The 14596-nt window shown below is 37.8% G+C and overlaps 1 protein-coding gene across 4 annotated transcripts; it reads right to left on the bottom strand.

Moving 5' to 3' along the window:
* Positions 1-213: 213 nt before the first annotated feature.
* LOC135618517 (nuclear transport factor 2-like) lies at positions 214-14377 on the bottom strand. Of its 4 annotated transcripts, XM_065119425.1 has the most exons (9): positions 13942-14377; positions 13705-13842; positions 13197-13485; positions 12865-13094; positions 7911-8085; positions 7701-7822; positions 7537-7602; positions 1069-1139; positions 214-778 (listed from the first exon to the last, which is right to left on the bottom strand). In XM_065119425.1, the coding sequence occupies exons 1-9, from the start codon at positions 13990-13992 to the stop codon at positions 493-495; spliced, it is 1428 nt and encodes a 475-aa protein (XP_064975497.1). In that variant the 5' UTR covers positions 13993-14377; the 3' UTR covers positions 214-492. The 4 variants fall into 4 exon arrangements, with proteins under 4 accessions (XP_064975497.1, XP_064975496.1, XP_064975494.1 ...); XM_065119424.1 differs by lacking the exon at positions 214-778 and having other exon boundaries at positions 1020-1139; positions 12952-13094; positions 13167-13485; positions 13942-14369; XM_065119422.1 differs by lacking the exon at positions 214-778 and having other exon boundaries at positions 1020-1139; positions 13167-13485; positions 13942-14365.
* Between the last annotated feature and the right edge of the window lie 219 nt (positions 14378-14596).

The following is a 14596-nucleotide window of genomic DNA, read 5'->3' as shown; positions in this document are numbered from 1 at the left end:
AAACATAAGACTCCATAACAGGGTATAAGCCAAAGATCAAACTTCATAGAGTGTCATCAGCACTCAAAACTTTGAAGGATGATTTACCCTGTGTTGTATCTCAAGTTTTCTTTTCTTTTCTTTACTTTTTTTTTTAATGACACGTCTAAAAGAGAAACATGGAATGAGCATAAGAATACCAAAACAATAACTACAATCCAGCAGGCAGGCAAGGAAGAAAAGAAAGATGTTTGCAGGTGTCCTTGACGATATCAACATCCTACATCAGTAGATACATGGTCATAGCAGGTCTCTTGTGAGGCTTGGCTAAAAAGAAAAAGGAAAAGTGAAACATGAAATCATATGATCCCTCTGGAACAGCTATCAGGAGACTTGAGACCAGAAAGCAATAGGGAGGAGAGGTGTGTTCGAATGATCAACCTCACCATGAATTATAAACGTTGAGAACAGATACCCTACAACTGCTACGCTAGTTTTCTTTATTTTGAGGTGTTAAGATGGAGCAGGAACTTGAGCAACATTTCTGGAAGACCAATTGCTGACATTTGACCCGCTTCGGTTTCCACGACCACCACCAGATGCAGGGTCAACTCTTTGATATCCAACATCACCTCCACGGTTGGAATATCCACCCCTGACACCACCTCTGTGACCAAAATCAGACCTGTAACCACAGTCTGCCCTGCCATAACCCCTCCCGCCACCATAATTTCCACGACCTCTCATTCCATCATTTCTGTATCCACCTCCTCTGCCAGGTAAAAACCTACCTCTGCTGCTAACTGCACAAAAGCAAATGAACAATTTCACTACAACACACTAGAAAGAATTCCTAGAGAAGTGTCCAGGGTTCAAAAGAATATACAAAAAGCTTAGCTATGAACAATGCATGACTAGAGATGCATAATGCTATAAACATATACAAGCATTGACATACTACTTGGTAATTTCTGGAAGCAGTTTCAAACACTAAAGTTTGCAGCATGTGTAAATGCATATTTCAAAAACAATAGTCATCACACTTCCACTTAATCTTAAATAAACATAACATAACAGCTCCCGTTTAACTTGCCTCTTGAGCTGTTAGGCCGTTTTTCCTCCACAAAAGCTTGGCGGCCTCCAATCATTATGGGAGAAGCCTGAAATGTGAAATAAACTACCAACATAAGTTTCAAATAAGTGTAAAGAAATAAAACCTGTCAAACATCAGATCAACATTCAAGCCAAAGCAAATTTAAAACTCTCCTCAGAGCATATATATATGTATATGTATGTATATTAATGTATATATATATATATATATATATATATATATATATATATATATATATATATATGTATGTATTCTTTGGATTTGAAAATTCCTGACTTATGATATATATCCTTTTATCTGTAGTAGATAACCTAAATTTGATTGCTTTTATTCAATCCAACAGCATATCTTATTTTTATAACAAACTGAAGTTTGTAAACACCAAGAACAAACTTTTAGTCATGTGCATACAATAACAATTGAGTGTCAAATAAAAACGGTGGCCATAATTTAAGCTGTAGTGGAAGATGAAAGCTACTGCTGAAAAGTAAGCTTGGACATATTTATCTGTTGCATGAGAAAGATGATACTGAAAGTAACAATAATATATCGAAGTTAGTTGATCTAACATTAGACAAATCCAACATGAGCAGATTTTGATGGAACAATTGAACATTGACAAAGTATACCTTCTGAAGACTAATAGATCTTAAAAAAGACATTCTTAAAACTTGTAAAGAACTAGCATATCTGATATGATCAAGGAGGACACAGGCAAAGTTCGTGAATCAATTGGCTAGAATGACTAAGACCTGAAAGGTAATTGGAAAAGTACTGCTTATGACACAGCAAAATGGAGTTAGGCCCTAGCCCTATGACACAAGGATATCGTCTCATGGCATGAGGACATTCCAGTTCCTTTCTAGCAATACAAGGCATGCCATACTAGTTTGCAAACTACTTATCGAATGTAGGCTAAAAGTTGGATTGTTCATGTTTTAGCATGATTGTCATGGATCGGAAGAAGATATATGTGGTTCAATGTGTTTCAATATGTGCTGAATGCCACAAGTATCCTTGGTACAATATGAGATAGTATGATTATTTGGCTATATTGTGCCTACCTAAAAGCAACAAGATGGCAGCATTTAAGCCAAAAAAATTGTGAAAGTTCATTAATTCAGAACAATTAAAAAGAAGGCAAAATGAGTGTGCTTCATAATAGAAGGCAGACTTATGGCTTGAACCAATACACAGTAATGACTAACAAACCATGAACACTTGTTTTCTTGGGCAATGAACCAGACCCTTTTCTGACTGTTTCACAACCATTCATATAGTAAGATGAATTTTATTAGTGATTTTGCAGATAAATGCTACTTATAATCAAGCAGTAGCCTTGATTTTCATTAGTCAATTGAGATTCACAATCTTATAACCGCTGTTAAAATGGTAGGTCCTCAAAAGATATGCTATATGGAAACTAAATCTCATTGAATATATAGAAATACTATCGTGGCATCCAGTGAAAAAAAAAAGATTATGTATTACTATCATGTGTGGTGTTTTTGACAATGTACAACAACCTTTATTAGACGTTATTGTTGAATCTCAGATTTTGATGATGAAACCAATTGATATTGTTTATGATTTGATCTACGTTTTGAGTGATGCAGGATGCTTCGATCAGGGAGAGACAATTAAAGCAGGAAGAATCAAGTTGGGCGGAGTAGAACATGTCAGAAGATTGGACGGCGAGCCGGATGATAGGTCGACGTATCGATAGAAGGCTTTGGGCCATGGGTTCTGGCATCGGGCCAAGAAGAGCGAAAATTGCACCAAGAAAATCGAAGTTGCGGAGGTCAACTAGCCGATTGGGCAATAGGCTGTAAGAGAGAATGATATGTCGAAGAATCAGATGAAGCATCGATGAACCAATGACATGCCGGACAATATTTGATTCACTTAGTAATAATTGTCTAAATCGAAGTAGGTTTTAATTATGCAGGATTAACTACGATAGTGATCAAGGCATAAAGCAAAATGAAGTCCTGGAGTCAAGAACGAGATTTCGTTGGGAGTTCGAGAGTTCATCGGAAGTCCGAACATTCGTCGGAAGTTCTATCCGAATTGACCAAGAAGTCCAAGAGCTTGCCGAAGAAGCTCGTCAGAACTCACCAAGAAGATCGTCGTGAAGTCCAAGAGCTTACCGGGAGTCCGCTGGAACATTGCCAAGAGATCGCCGGAAGTTCGTCGGAAGAAACCAAGACTATCCGGACTGGATTTGCTTAGTGTATTCCTTAGAATTTGTAGTTAGCACATAATTGGGATTGGAATTGGACCGACCTAATTAGGGGTCGAGCCCATGTATGGACTGTGTTGGGCTAAGTGAAAGGCCCAAACAGTGACCCAACAGGTGGAACTGTCGTGGCACAGTCTCCGAGACTGTGTCAGGCGGTGGTACTGCCAGACTGGGCGGTGGTACTGCCCAATGTCAGTGTTGCAGGCGGTGGTAGCCAGGACTCGGGAAACCCGGGATAAGATCTTTTTAGGCTCCAAGTTTGAATCCACTTGAGGCCTATAAATACCCCTCTCATCCCTGGTTAATATATACAAGCACAGAGAGCTTAAAAGTGAGAAAACACTGTAGAAATCACTTAAGAAAATCCCTCCTCTAATTCGAAGTTTAGAATTCTATTTAGGGAGGAGTGAGTGCTTGTAAAAGGTTGACTCCTAAACCTGTGAAAAGAAGAAGAGGGATGTAAAAGGGCAGTTGATCTTCGCCCATTGAAAGAAGATCATTAGTGAATGCCGATGGTCTCGACGGAAGGGGAATCGGCGGAGTGGATGTAGGTCACAACGACCGAACCATTATAAAACGGTTTGCATTTCTGTTCTTGCTATTTTCTCTTATTGCAAACTGTTTTACTTGCTTTACTTCCACTACACTTACGAATAGGATTTCAAAGTTAATATCTCTTCGAAACGGTTTTCGTCGAAATCGATTTTAATTGAACGAAAGTTTTCAAACCAACGATTTTTTTCCGCTACAAATTCACCCCCACCCCCCCCACCCCCCCTCCTCTTAGTGCTGACTCGATCCTAACAGTTATAACATTGCATCTTCCTCAGATGACACATTATTATAAGCAGTTATCCTGATAGGCTGACAGTACAGGTAATAATTATATGGGTCAGTGTTGCTAATGGCATTCCCTCAATCTTCAAGGCATTATTGATGTTTATGATTATTTAACCAATAAATTCTCAGTCCAGTGCCACTACCAGTTGTTGACCAGACCGATACGGTAGTGACACAGATTGACAAAACTACACTTGGTATAGATTAGTATGCTTAGATCAAAGAGGAAAAAGGGAGAGAAAAAGGGGAGGAGGTGAGGGATCTATGGAGGAGGAAAAAGGGAGAGAAAAAGAGGAAGAGGTGAGGGATATATGGAGGAGGATGCAAACTAGTAGGAGCATGAGGTCGTAACTCAGACAATAAGGTAGGAAATCTAGGCAGGAAGGAGGCAAATGAGGGGAGGGAGTAGAGAGAGAGAGAGAGAGAGAGAGAGAGAGAGAGAGAGAGAAAAGAAAAAAAATAAGGGAAAGAAGCAAAGAAAAGAAAGAGAAAAAAATCGACAACTACCAGAAATTAAAAAATAATGACTGATGTCATTACTGAATGATGAGGTTACCCTCGGTATGAATCAATACCAATCTGCTTACTGCCCCAGAAGTATGGTATGATGAGCTTTTGGGGCGGTACATTCCATATCAAACTGAATGGGACAAAATCATCCAATCTGCATCCCAACTGGTTGTCGTACTAATAGGTATTGGGCTTGTACCAATTGGTATGGGTGGCTTTTTTGACCTTATTCCCATGTATAGATTTCAATAATTCTGCGCATAATAATGTATATGTTCTTAGCTAAGATTGAGATACAAATATACATCGCATTATGTAGTGCATAGCGAATATTTTCAGCTAACCGTATCCATTGAGCACAAATATAGACTGACAAAAATAGGTTTCTGAACACCTTGCAAAAGAAGCACTGAGGCACATGGCATCTTGGCTCAACTATTGTGCCTTTAGTCAAGAATCCAATGCTTCAATGAGTATCATGTACCATAAGCCAGGCACATGAAAGATGTGCCTCATAGGCATAATGTTATCTACCTTCAAGTAGTGCAGATTAGATTTATTGTAAATGGGGATCATTCGTTGAGAGAGCATGATATTCATCTCTTCTTCTACTCATGCTAGAGTAGCTAATGTTGTTCTTCACCCCTTAAATATTTTCCAGTTCTCTCTGTTATTTTGTCTTTGTTTTCTTCTCCTTTCCTTGTTGACAGTTCATCTTGTTCATCGCTCCTCATTTTTTCCATTATTCAGGTACCTCTATGCTTAACTTTATTCCTTTTCTTTTATACTTAAACAGATTTTCTCTTGCCTTCCGATTTTTTCATTGTTTTGTCATTTTTTGCAGTTACCCTAGCCATGATGTTGCCTCTTCCTTTTTGTGTACAATGGTATTGATGGCTATAGGTCACTTGACAGCTGCACTACACCTGTTTTCTTTGTTGCCTCTCCCCATCTTTTCTATATTTGGGCCTGCTTAGTCCATTGATTGCATCATACATACCTTCAGATCAGTCAAAAGAAGAAAAATGGTCTATTGATGTGACTCAGCTAAATTTGAAGGGATTTGATTAATTCAAGTCTGGTTTAGTCATGGTTTTTAGTCTTATTTTCTTCAGAAGTTTTTGGGCAACTATAGTGTTAAATTCCTATATGTGATTTAGAAAGTTAAATAGAGATAGTTGAGTTTTTGTTGGTTTTGTGGAGCAGGTTGGACTTGAACATGATCGCAATTTGAGCCTAAACCAGCCCTGACAAGATCTGGACCTGGTTGGCCAGTATAAAGGTTTATGTTCAGCACTGTTGATGTTTTGGGTGGCCAGTATAATAGTAGTTGAATTTTTTAGTTGATATTTTGGGTGGCCTTTCCTCCTATACCTAAAGAATGTTTGTTAGAGGTGTTACTTCTAATATGAGAGGATTTCTCACCAGCTGGAAGGGTCAAATATGAAAGGAATTTTACAGCAGCAGATCAGATCCATCTCCTCTGAGTAGCCATATAATTCTTAAAATTAGCAAGTCCCAGAGGATCAAAACATCTTTCTAATTATGCTGGACAACTAGATAAATCATTATCAAAATATATTCAGTTGACTTCATTCTTATTCAGAGTCCTGTTGGAGTCAAACATGCCTAATACAATATTTATAATTCTCAAGTACAGTGTTGTGGCAAAGTCTTGAAAGCATGTAACTAAAAAGGCTTAAGTTATGAGAGGATTAATTTATGAACAAACATATTAAAAATCAAAAGATTCGAGACAATGAACATGTACAAGAAAACAGAAAATTTTATTTTCTTCCAAAACTGGTGAAACAAAAAGAAATTCTAGACTAATCTTCGATTTGAAGTCGCTCTAGAATGTAGAAAATCCAATGGAGATCTCCCAAAAATGATGGTCTCAAGGCACAAACAATCAACTTAAGTGATATCCTTTCTCCACAAAAGCTGCTTATCGATTTTTCTGCTTTGTTTTCTTTGCCTGAATCCCTAGTGTACCATAGGGGTATGAAACAGGCAAGATCTGCTGATCCAACTGATTTTGGTCAAGATTGACCAATCCAGGCCAATATGATTGTGAATTTGTCAATGAGTTTATTCTGCTGGTCTAGATAAAGGACTAGCCAGTCCAACATGAAATACTGGTCCTGACTGATTACAGACAATTTCAAGACCTAAATTAAATAATTTTGATGGAATTTGTCAATGGGTTGATTCTATCAAGTATATGAAACCCTCTGCATATTTTTAAGTAGCCTTTTTCTCGATTCCTAATCCAATTAAAGTTTTAATCTACTTTCAAACCCCCTCCATGTGTTTGTCCTGTGTCAGAACCAGTATGGCAAAAGTTGGAATTCCTATCAACATATAAGTAAATTATATATGTTTAAGTGGTGCACTACACTTGAGCAAATACTAATTGTCCTTTATTTTTCATCAACCTAGTAGGTTGTATTATCCTGCATTTGAAAGATGTTGTGATCCTTTATCATGAACCTGCCTTTAACAAGATTCTTTTTTTATTCGATTCAACCATAAGAAGAGCTAGATATGGACTTCTCAAACATGAGGTTACATTATCTTTCAGAAGTTCAGATAGGCCTAATCCATCAACTTAAAATAAAATTTTCTTGAAGTCAGTTCTAGATGATGCCAAAGATTTGAACTATGTTAGCAGCCACTACATTCAATTTCTTCAACCATGGCCATGCTAACTTCAGTAATTACATTCACAAGATTATTTCTCTTAAAAAAATTCTTCATTTTTAATTAATTAAAAGATAATATTCTATTCAGCACATTGATATATTTTTCGAGAATATAAGAAGATAGGACCAATAATATGTACAAATACCTCTATTGCACATTGGACAGCACTAGCCACTTCAAATTCCACAAAGCCAAAGCAAAACCCTTGCTGCTGCATTATGGTATGGTTAACCTTTTGTAAGCAAGTTTAAGAAATAAACTTTCAGAAGCCAATAGACAAAGAAGTGCAGATATACAAATTGAAAAAACCTTATGACTTCTAACTTGTATGCCACCAGGCTTGATAGGTCCGAACTTCTTGAATTCTTCCTCAAGTTGTGCAGGAGTGGCATTCAAAGGAAGATTTTTTATGTAGATTGAATAACCATCAACTGAGAAGATAACGGTTAACCATCAGAAAGAAAATACAGATGTAAAAGAAAGCCACAAAATAACTTTTTTCCATAGACTTTCTGCAACCTTCTGACTCTTGTGTACTGTTGCTTTCACCAGCAGTAGAACCAGCAGAAGTATTATTAGGTGCAGGAGCTGGTGTTGGAACTGGTGATGCCTGTTGATCGATGTCGACAACTGCAGATCTAGAAGGAACAGGTGCAGGAACTGATGGTGGAGCATTCTCTTTCATGACTTTAACCTATTCAGCAATATGCTCAGTGTCAACAGAAATTTAGGGCTATAATATGGTGTCAAGTGATGCAGTTTTACAATGTTTTGCAGAAGATACTAATTTTTCCAACCAAAAGATAGATATGCATTTAGTAGAACTTGCACCGTTCTAGAATTAAAACAACTGTGTAACAGTAAATATAGAGAGGTTGTTTGAGTGACTCAAACCATGGTCTCCAAGGAGCAACAAGCCATAAATTCCCAGCAACTTGGGATTGCTTAGATGAATCTTTTCCTGACACTAAGCTCTATTGAGGCCATATAACGACTCAAGCTAAGAGTTATCAAATCCTCTACCCCATCGTTTAGCACCATAGAGGGCCCCTTATCATTAATTTGAATGTTATTCAAGGACCGTCGTGCCATACCGAATTGATTGGTACCAGTGTACCATGTGTTGGTATAATAGTAATTACCAATTTTAGAAAAAAATTAAAAAAAAATGACCAGATAATTAAAAAAATAAATATTTCTAGAGTTTTTCTGTCCGAATTTATTTGTATATTTAGATAAGAATAAAGTGAATCCAAGCCATAAATGAATAAAAATTCTAGGTTATAAGAAGGAAAATTTGAATTTATTTTTTGGGATCTATCGAGGAACATCTTTGTTGCACAGACCTCCGTCGAAGGAAGTTGCACCCACCGATTAAGAATCACAAGAATGTGAGAAAGAAAGTGAGAATGAGAGCGATTGAGAGTGACTAATAGAGGGGGAAGGCAGGGGATTTAAAAACCCAAAAAAGGCTCCAATAGTCAATTTGACCACTGGGACCAAACTAGACCATATTTGGGTCGCTATCGATCAATTATGATTGGTACAAATCCGTATCAGCTGATATAGACAAGTTTTGACCATATGGGCTGATATATAACCCATATTGACGGTTACCAAGTTATCTTTTAGCATACCGCTCGAAACAAGTTGGTCCATGTATCGGTTAATTGGCAAACGGTATATACCACTTGCTTCGTACCATTTCATGTGGTATGTCAAACCTTAATTTTATTTATCTCCCCTGATTGGAGCAATTATAGGTCGTCTTTCGACATGACCAAATAATCATAAGCATGTTCTACTCTTTTGGCAACATCAACATCCAAAATCCATCTTGACAACCTCATTTCCCAACACTAACTTCTCTAACTATTAAGCATTCAAAGTCATGAACTATGTGAGGCCCATAAAAGTTATAACTATAATAATCTTTCCTTTAATCTAGGAGGCACACGACGATCATACAACACTTAGGAGGCAACTCTTTACCATAATGATTCTGCTTTATGTGATTGATACCTTCCGTAAGTTTGTGATTGATACCTTTTGTAAGGGTGAGCTTTGATACAACGGTAAGGTTGCTTCTTTGCGACTGGAGAGACCAGAGTTTGAATAATGGAAAACCTCTCTATATTTAGAGGTAAGACTACATATATTGATCCTCTTCAAACCCCATGCGACCGTGCACCAGGTATGCCCTACTGATAGCTTCTATTAAGTATTAACTATATTCTTGTTGAATAATAAATCTAGGATAATGAATTGTTTTGCTATTGGGAACTTTACGTTCAACAATTTAAATAATATGTTTGAGTCTTCTCTTATGGTATTACTCACTAAAGTTATACTTCATATATTTAATCTTTAGTTCTACTTGGTCAAAATCCATAACTTTTAAATTCTCTCCCCATAACTAAAGTATATTTTATCTCAACTTGACTCTTATAAATCAAAACAATATCATTAGTATACAACATATAAACATGAAAGTTCATTATACACAAGTGGCAAGCCAAGTAGTTTCATCCATTGGGTAAAAATAATATAACTTTTTATAGTGAAGACCTAGGGCACGTCCCTAAACTTAAGGAACTAAAGCTTAATAAGGCCAGCCTTAAGGAGGGACATTTCACTAAGCGGCTTATAAAGAGCTCATACAGGCTGGATGGCTTATCATCCAAGCCCAAACAAGAACTCTTAAGTGGAGCAGAAGAGACTGAACGAGTTCAACATAGTAATTGGACTTCTACATGAGTCCTAAAGCCTTTAAAAGTTGAAGAAAGGTCTCTATGACAGTCCATAAACGACCTAGGTTTGACCAATAGCTAGAATATAAAAAAATAAAAATGAAAAACAGCCTTTTTCTAACCAATATAGGAGAGTGGAGGTTGCCAAGGTGGGACAGGACCAGGCAGACCCATTACCATCAAGAATCAAGCTCCGCTCGTAATATTTGGAAAGCACTAGAGCCTCAAATAGGCCCGATGAGGATAGGCCAAGTGGGGAAGCAAAGCAGAGACAAAGAAAAATTGATTGCCATGTATTTCAAATAAGAGGACATGGAAACCTCAAAGGCAATTGAGTCCAGTTTGTGATTCATTTTCAGCATTAACATAGATTATATCTCTTAATTTTAGAACCTCGGTTCCAGGTTGGGATCTTATCTCGAAGTATAGAAGTCCTGGTTAGAAGAAACATATTCTAACAGATATTCTAACAGATTTAAGACTAATCTTTCATATAATCCTATAATGATAAAAACTTTGCACGCAATCCATGCACCAATTTCCTATAGTTGGAAATTAACCTATCATATATGATATCTGTCTTTGATTACCTCAGAATAACTATTTGAAATTCTTTTACTCCCTAAAACCAAGCACATTATATTTATAGGAACTTTATCATAAACTTGTTTTGAATCAATGAAAACCATATGCAAATTTTATAAATAGATTCTATGGTTGATTTTCCAAGAATAAAACTGAACTGATTTTCAGAGATTCCCATTTTGTATCTTTGTCTTTATTTGATCACCCTCTCCCAAAGCTTTGTGGTTTGGCTCGTGAAGTTATCCCTGATATTGGAGCCATTTCAAAGATATTCTTTATAGTTGTTGGTTGGCACAATAAATCTCCCCAGTCATCTGGCATTTTCTTTGTTTTCAATTGTTCTGTCAAAGGGTTAATCAAGCTTACCTAGATCTGCCAAGCTCTCCCAAACCTCTATATAGATATCATCAAATCCTACACAGTTGCCCTTTTTATTATTTTCTATGGGTTCTTTGCCTTTCCAGCCTAATTTTTTGGACACACGTAACATTTCTAACCGTTTTCACTATTTTTAGCCCTAGAACAAAATTATCAACATGATAATACATAGTTTATAAATAAATCCTTTTCGTAGTACATTATCATTTACATTGCCTTTTGATCATCACTCCTTATGCAACCATCTATTAACCATGCTTTGTTAATTATCTTAAGATTTATATTTAATCATGCTAACAAATTTTTAGCTTTAATTCTAACTTATTTATACATCATGAACATTATCTTTTTTCTCAAATTCTTCAATTTTCGGAACTTTTAAATTTCATCATCAGACCACGAACTCTTACCCGACAGTCAATCAACACCATCACCTCTAGATTCTCTGAAACCTCTTCTGCCACCTCTCTAATCTCATAAATTATCAAAGTCCACAGGATACAGTGTCATTTTCTTTTGAACAAGTCCACAACCCTTCCTTCTCTATCCTATTTCTTTAATGTGCAATACATTGTTCGCTTTTAAATTCCATTGTTTAGTTCAAAAAAAACTATTTACTTTTCTTTTCCTCTTCTATTCCTCAAAACATAAATCTAAAACATTTAGCAGTAAGTCTTTGCCAGGTATGTCTCTGCTCTTATAGTTCTAATTACTAATATAGTCAAAAGAAATATTCAATGTAAATTTTCCACTGGTAATCAAATGTTCACCTCTTTATTAAAGTCAATAACACTTATGAGATGGACATAATAACCGCAAAATCCAACCTGATTCATTATTTTACTTCTATTTATAACTTTCATGTACCATTCTTCTGCCCACTATTTTGTTATGTGATCATTTAAATTGCTCAAGAAAAATCCTTATAACTAGTCTTCGAATGAGGCCATCTCTTTTAATATTCAAAGCTCCTTTTCCGATATAATCATCTAAATCAAATTGTAGAGCATAAGTCCTATAACATTAATCATCTATTTCGCTAACTGCTTATATAAATTTTAATTGTGAAATTCTAGTAACAATAAGTTATAAATGAATAGAACCATCAAGAAAGTCCAAAAAGCTTTTCATATAAAAGTCAACTAAAGATGCCATGTCATATCAATATACTAAAATTTTCAGCATGAGTTTTCTCAGCATTCTAATGTATCAGAAGAGAAACTTGAAGCACTAAAAACAAATACTCTCAATTATAGATGCTCGGGTGACAAGTAAAATTCACTGAATTTTTAATTGCATCTAGTAAGAACTTCGAAATAGACAAATTCTAGATAGAGCTGCTGACCATGCCATTGATAAGGTGTCTCATCAATTTCATTGGTTGCCTTCCATATTAACCATGTTTTCTTTTATGACTTATCAAGTTAAATTAATAAACGAATATAGGCATTATTTGAAATAGAATCATGTATGCAACTAATAGGAAAAATTTCAGATCGCAAAAGTTTGTAAAGTGCATGGTTCGCCTTACTGGTCCGTACCGGTGTACCAACCAGCTACTAGTATGGTACATATCGAGCCATACCGAGCATACCAACACATGATACATGGAGGTGTACTAATATATCGCTCATACCGGTCCACTATCAAATTGGTATGTATCGCCCATACCGAGCAATACACCGCGATACGGCGAACCTTGGTAAAGTGAGCAACAATGAGTTACCAGAAAGTCAGAACTCCTATGGACAAACTCTTACGATAGAAGCATAGGATTTCTTTGGTGCCCCTTCCAGGATAGCAGCAGAACCAGAATCAGCAACCACAGTTTGAGAAATTTTGGCAACCTCATCAATCATTTCTATCGTGGGGGCTTCCTCCTCAAGAGTGGGAGCATCCTCAATCTCTGGAGAATTGAACACCTCCTCCTCATTCAGTTCCACTTCTTCTGGTGCTTCAGTTACCTGTTGATCCTGTTTTGGAGGAGCTTCTGCCCATGAAAATAAAGGGAAGTTAAGGACATTAGCACAGTCTTAGCATCAGTAAGTAATTATAATAGAACCTTGTTGCTGCTCCAAAGTCCCGTCAATACCCTGCTCAGGAGCAAGAGGTGCACGGTCGCCACTCGTCAAAGCACCACTTTCCCATTGGTCATTACCATCGTCGACATATCTAAATATGTCATTTAAGACATAGTAGCCCTTATCCTGAGTGGCAAGGAAGAAAGATTGAGTAAAGTTCCTCTTAACATTATCTTTCCCAGTAAGGTAACCAGTGACAAGCACGACAATGCCTCCATCAAGAGATTCCTGTGCGTCCACCGTCTTTATTTCTGCCCTGAATTCACTATAGTCCACGGAAAGTATCTTCTCATTGATTGCCTTACCATCAATCAAATAAAGCACCAAGTAAAAAGATGTCAAATCAGTAAATTTTGAAAGAGGTTAGATCAGACGCAAAAACTCAATAAATAATCACTCCGTACATCAGATCCCCACTTCTCACCAGCAAAGTTCTCTCTCTCTTTTTTTTTTTTGTCCCTCCAACATCAACCACACTCTAAAATTGGCAAAAGAACAAAGAATTGGGTGACTTCTTACATCCATGCCAGTAACAGAGCTCATTTCAGCCTGAGGGTCCGGCCGCCCAAGCTTGCTGGCCTCCTGATAGAAGCGAAAAACGAGCTGCGGGGAACGGTGAAGGACGTGGTAGTACTGATTAACGAAGGCGTTGCCGACCTATCACCACACACCACATTCAGGTCCAATAAACAACCCTCCACCCGATCGAACCAAAGACAAGAAACCCACATCGAGCGAGGGATCAAGAACCGTTACCACTTGAGCGGGGTGCGAAGATCCGACGGGAGCCGACTGCTCGGAAGCCATGCCGGTGATCGAACCCTAGATCGTTGGGGAACAGGGCCGAGGTACGCGGATCGAGGGGGGGGGAGGCGCGGCAGAAGCAGAGATCGAGCTCCGACGTCGGATCGAAGGGAAGACAGATTGCGGCAAAGAGTCGAGTTGATTCGGAAGCTCTTCGACCCCACCGGTCTCTCTCGACCCCTCTCTGTAGGGTTTGTGATCTCCAAGAAGGGAAAGAAGAACAGCTCGGAGGAGGAGGAGAGAGAACGATCACCGTTATAACTTCTCGTTTCCTTTTCTCTTTTTCTCCTCCGTCAAAGCATGGCTTGGGCACAGAACCTGTAGCGTCCGCATAACGAATTCTCGTGCGTTCAAGTTTGGACGGACTCGATGGACCGATGAGACACGTGGACGGTGGATGAATGGTAAACGTGTTGTCTTCGTTGGCATCGAGCGGGTTTTGGTTGCGGGGATCGAGTGAGTTCGGGTTTTCATGAAATGACATCAAGGCGAGCGAGTCGACTCGCCGGGGCAACACGCGATCGGTTGGTTTTGTGACTTTTGTGGCAGCAGGCCAACTGACTCGCTAGAGCGAGTGGGGAGAGGACGAGCACGTGGGAAAGGAAGA

Source organism: Musa acuminata, chromosome BXJ2-8, assembly GCF_036884655.1.
Source record: "Musa acuminata AAA Group cultivar baxijiao chromosome BXJ2-8, Cavendish_Baxijiao_AAA, whole genome shotgun sequence".
Classification (NCBI taxonomy): domain Eukaryota; kingdom Viridiplantae; phylum Streptophyta; class Magnoliopsida; order Zingiberales; family Musaceae; genus Musa; species Musa acuminata.
The sequence above is the reverse complement of the archived record's forward strand: the minus strand, read 5'-3'. Positions and strand labels throughout refer to the sequence as shown.